The 2341-nt window shown below is 30.7% G+C and overlaps 1 protein-coding gene across 1 annotated transcript; it reads right to left on the reverse strand.

Moving 5' to 3' along the window:
* Positions 1 to 225: 225 nt before the first annotated feature.
* Positions 226 to 2092, reverse strand: LOC131182202 (beta-glucosidase 24-like). Its single transcript, XM_058150908.1, has 7 exons — positions 1814 to 2092; positions 1614 to 1729; positions 1300 to 1517; positions 1142 to 1176; positions 945 to 1047; positions 721 to 844; positions 226 to 638 (listed from the first exon to the last, which is right to left on the reverse strand). Exons 1-7 carry the CDS (start codon positions 2075 to 2077, stop codon positions 395 to 397), a joined length of 1104 nt encoding a protein of 367 aa, XP_058006891.1. The 5' UTR covers positions 2078 to 2092; the 3' UTR covers positions 226 to 394.
* Between the last annotated feature and the right edge of the window lie 249 nt (positions 2093 to 2341).

Consider the following 2341-nt stretch of genomic DNA (forward strand, 5'->3'; position numbering starts at 1 on the left):
GATTTTTGCTAAATATGAAAATAATATAATTTATTAACATTAAACAAATATAATTTTTAATTTCTTTCAAACTTTAAGTTTTTTTTTTTTTTTTGAAATTTCTTTGTTTAAATATTGTAAAATAATATTAATTGGAATTGTCATATAATATGATATATTCTTAAAAGTCTATATACTCTTAAAGCCAACCAATGCAATTACAAGTCAAGAGCAATACAACACAACTCAAAAGGAAAATACATTTATTTCAAAGATAGAATAGCAATACAACAAGTCATGCTTGGAACTCTCGTAGGGGACACACAGCATCACAGGAGCTTAGAAGTAGCCCAGTGATGATATTATTTAATTGCAACACAGATTGATATGGCACCTTTACAAGGCACAACACAGGCTACATTACGTAGAATTTCCCAATCTTCCTTGAATACTCTGAAGTAATCTGGGCGATATTTTCTGAAGTATTTAGTGGATTCAGGAACTTCTCGAAAAAGTCAGCTGAATTTTTGCGGATTCTTGTCAGGTTGTTGTGGTAGTCTACATAGTACAAACCAAACCTTGAAGTATAACCAATATTCCATTCGAAGTTGTCCAGATATGACCATGCGAAGTAACCTTTGAGATTAACATGGTAATCCCTGCCAAAACCAACAATCATTAGAAAAATCAATTAAGAACCAACAAAAATTTCTACATTAGTATTTTAAAGATTTGACTTACTTGAGGGACCCTAAAGCATTCCACATATGTTTTCTATAATAATCTATCCTGAATTCATCTTTAAGTGCTGCAGTTATGTTCTCTTCACCAGCTTTGTCAATTTCAGTTTTCAAATTGTCGACTCCTAAAATAGTATACAGAAACTCAAATTAATAAATTAGGCCAAAACATAATTGTAATTGACTATGTAGCATTTTTACGTGAGAAAGACATCAACCGCTTACCATTCTCAGTAATATAAATTACTGGATCATTGTATGTATCTTTGGTATAGTTTAAAAGATGTCGGATACCTTTCGGGAAAATGTAAAACCAAGACGAATAAGCCTGCAATTTTTAATTTATATATTATTGATATATCCATAAATGTTGAATTCTCTTTGTATCATATTTTTATTAATTCATTTTCTTACATACTAACCTGTGGACCAATGAGATTACCATCATAATCATAAGCTGCAAAGTAAATAAAAAAAATCATTTAAACTTCTTTTATAAAGAAAAACTTATCAATGAATAACATGTTAAATAATTATTTTCTTTAAACCTTCTATTTATTATTTTTATATATAAACTTACGAGTTTCAGTAATGTGACTATCAGTTTTATATCTAATATGATCTGGATCAACCGGAGCATTTGGCTTTGCATAATATGATGTGTAGTATTGTAACCCAAGAAAATCATATGATCCTCTAAGCAAATGAGTTTCTTCCTCAGTAAAATTGAGCAATCTATCTCCAGCTAAATCTCGCACAATCCTTGGATATCGACCATAGGTCAGAGGATCCATCCACCTAGGAAATGTGAAATAAAATTGTTTTTATTAAAAAAAGACTTTTTTACATAATAAATGCTTACTTTTTCTAGCTTATTTTCGAAGAAAGACTCACAATCCGAACATGAAATCAAGTGCTGTTTTGGATGCTTCAATATCTTCTGCTCTATTGGAGAGAGGTTCAAACCAGAAGGTAAAAATTGTGATCCCGATCTGGCCATTTTGAGTTTCCTACACAGTAAATATAATAAGCTCAAATTTGCATATATTTTTACTTGAGAAGTAAACAATTTAATTCATTTTACATATATATACCTTGTACTTTCCTCTATATAATTGTACAGCTGCAGAATGAGCAAGAAGTAGATGATGGGCAACTATGTAAGGTTCAGTGGCTGAGTTTCCAGCACGACATTGACGATTCACCCAAGATGAGCATCGACCAGGAGCAAAAACTCCATCATCATATGAGAATCCACTAAGAGACCATGGTTCATTGAAAGTCATCCAAAACTTCACTCTGTCACCAAATTTTTCAAAGAGAAGATCTGCATAATCACGGTAATCTTCCCTGTACATAGTTTATGAAATTATTTGATAAGATGTTTACTTAGATATTATTATTGATTTAACTTGATATAAAATTAAAAAAAGCAATATTTTGAAAATGTGATTTGTAGCTATATCCTTACACGATATTCCGGCTTAAAAAGCCACGATACTTGTCCTCTAGGGCTTGAGGAGTATCCCAATGAAAAATAGTAACAAATGGCTGAAGACCTGATTTTTTTACAAGAAAAGAAATTAGAAATTTGTTGTATTACCATTTTGAAAATGTTTTCT

This window comes from Hevea brasiliensis, chromosome 8, assembly GCF_030052815.1.
Source record: "Hevea brasiliensis isolate MT/VB/25A 57/8 chromosome 8, ASM3005281v1, whole genome shotgun sequence".
Lineage (NCBI taxonomy): Eukaryota > Viridiplantae > Streptophyta > Magnoliopsida > Malpighiales > Euphorbiaceae > Hevea > Hevea brasiliensis.

Bases quoted from the DNA above. Each gene is read 5' to 3' on its own strand.
- LOC131182202 (XM_058150908.1), bottom strand. From the start codon at position 2,077: ATGTACAGGGAAGATTACCGTGATTATGCAGATCTTCTCTTTGAAAAA. The intron at 1,518-1,613 runs GTGAGTCTTTCT...CACATTTCCTAG, and splicing joins CTTGATTTCATGTTCGGATT to GTGGATGGATCCTCTGACCT. The intron at 845-944 runs GTAAGCGGTTGA...ATACTATTTTAG, and splicing joins AATTTATATTACTGAGAATG to GAGTCGACAATTTGAAAACT.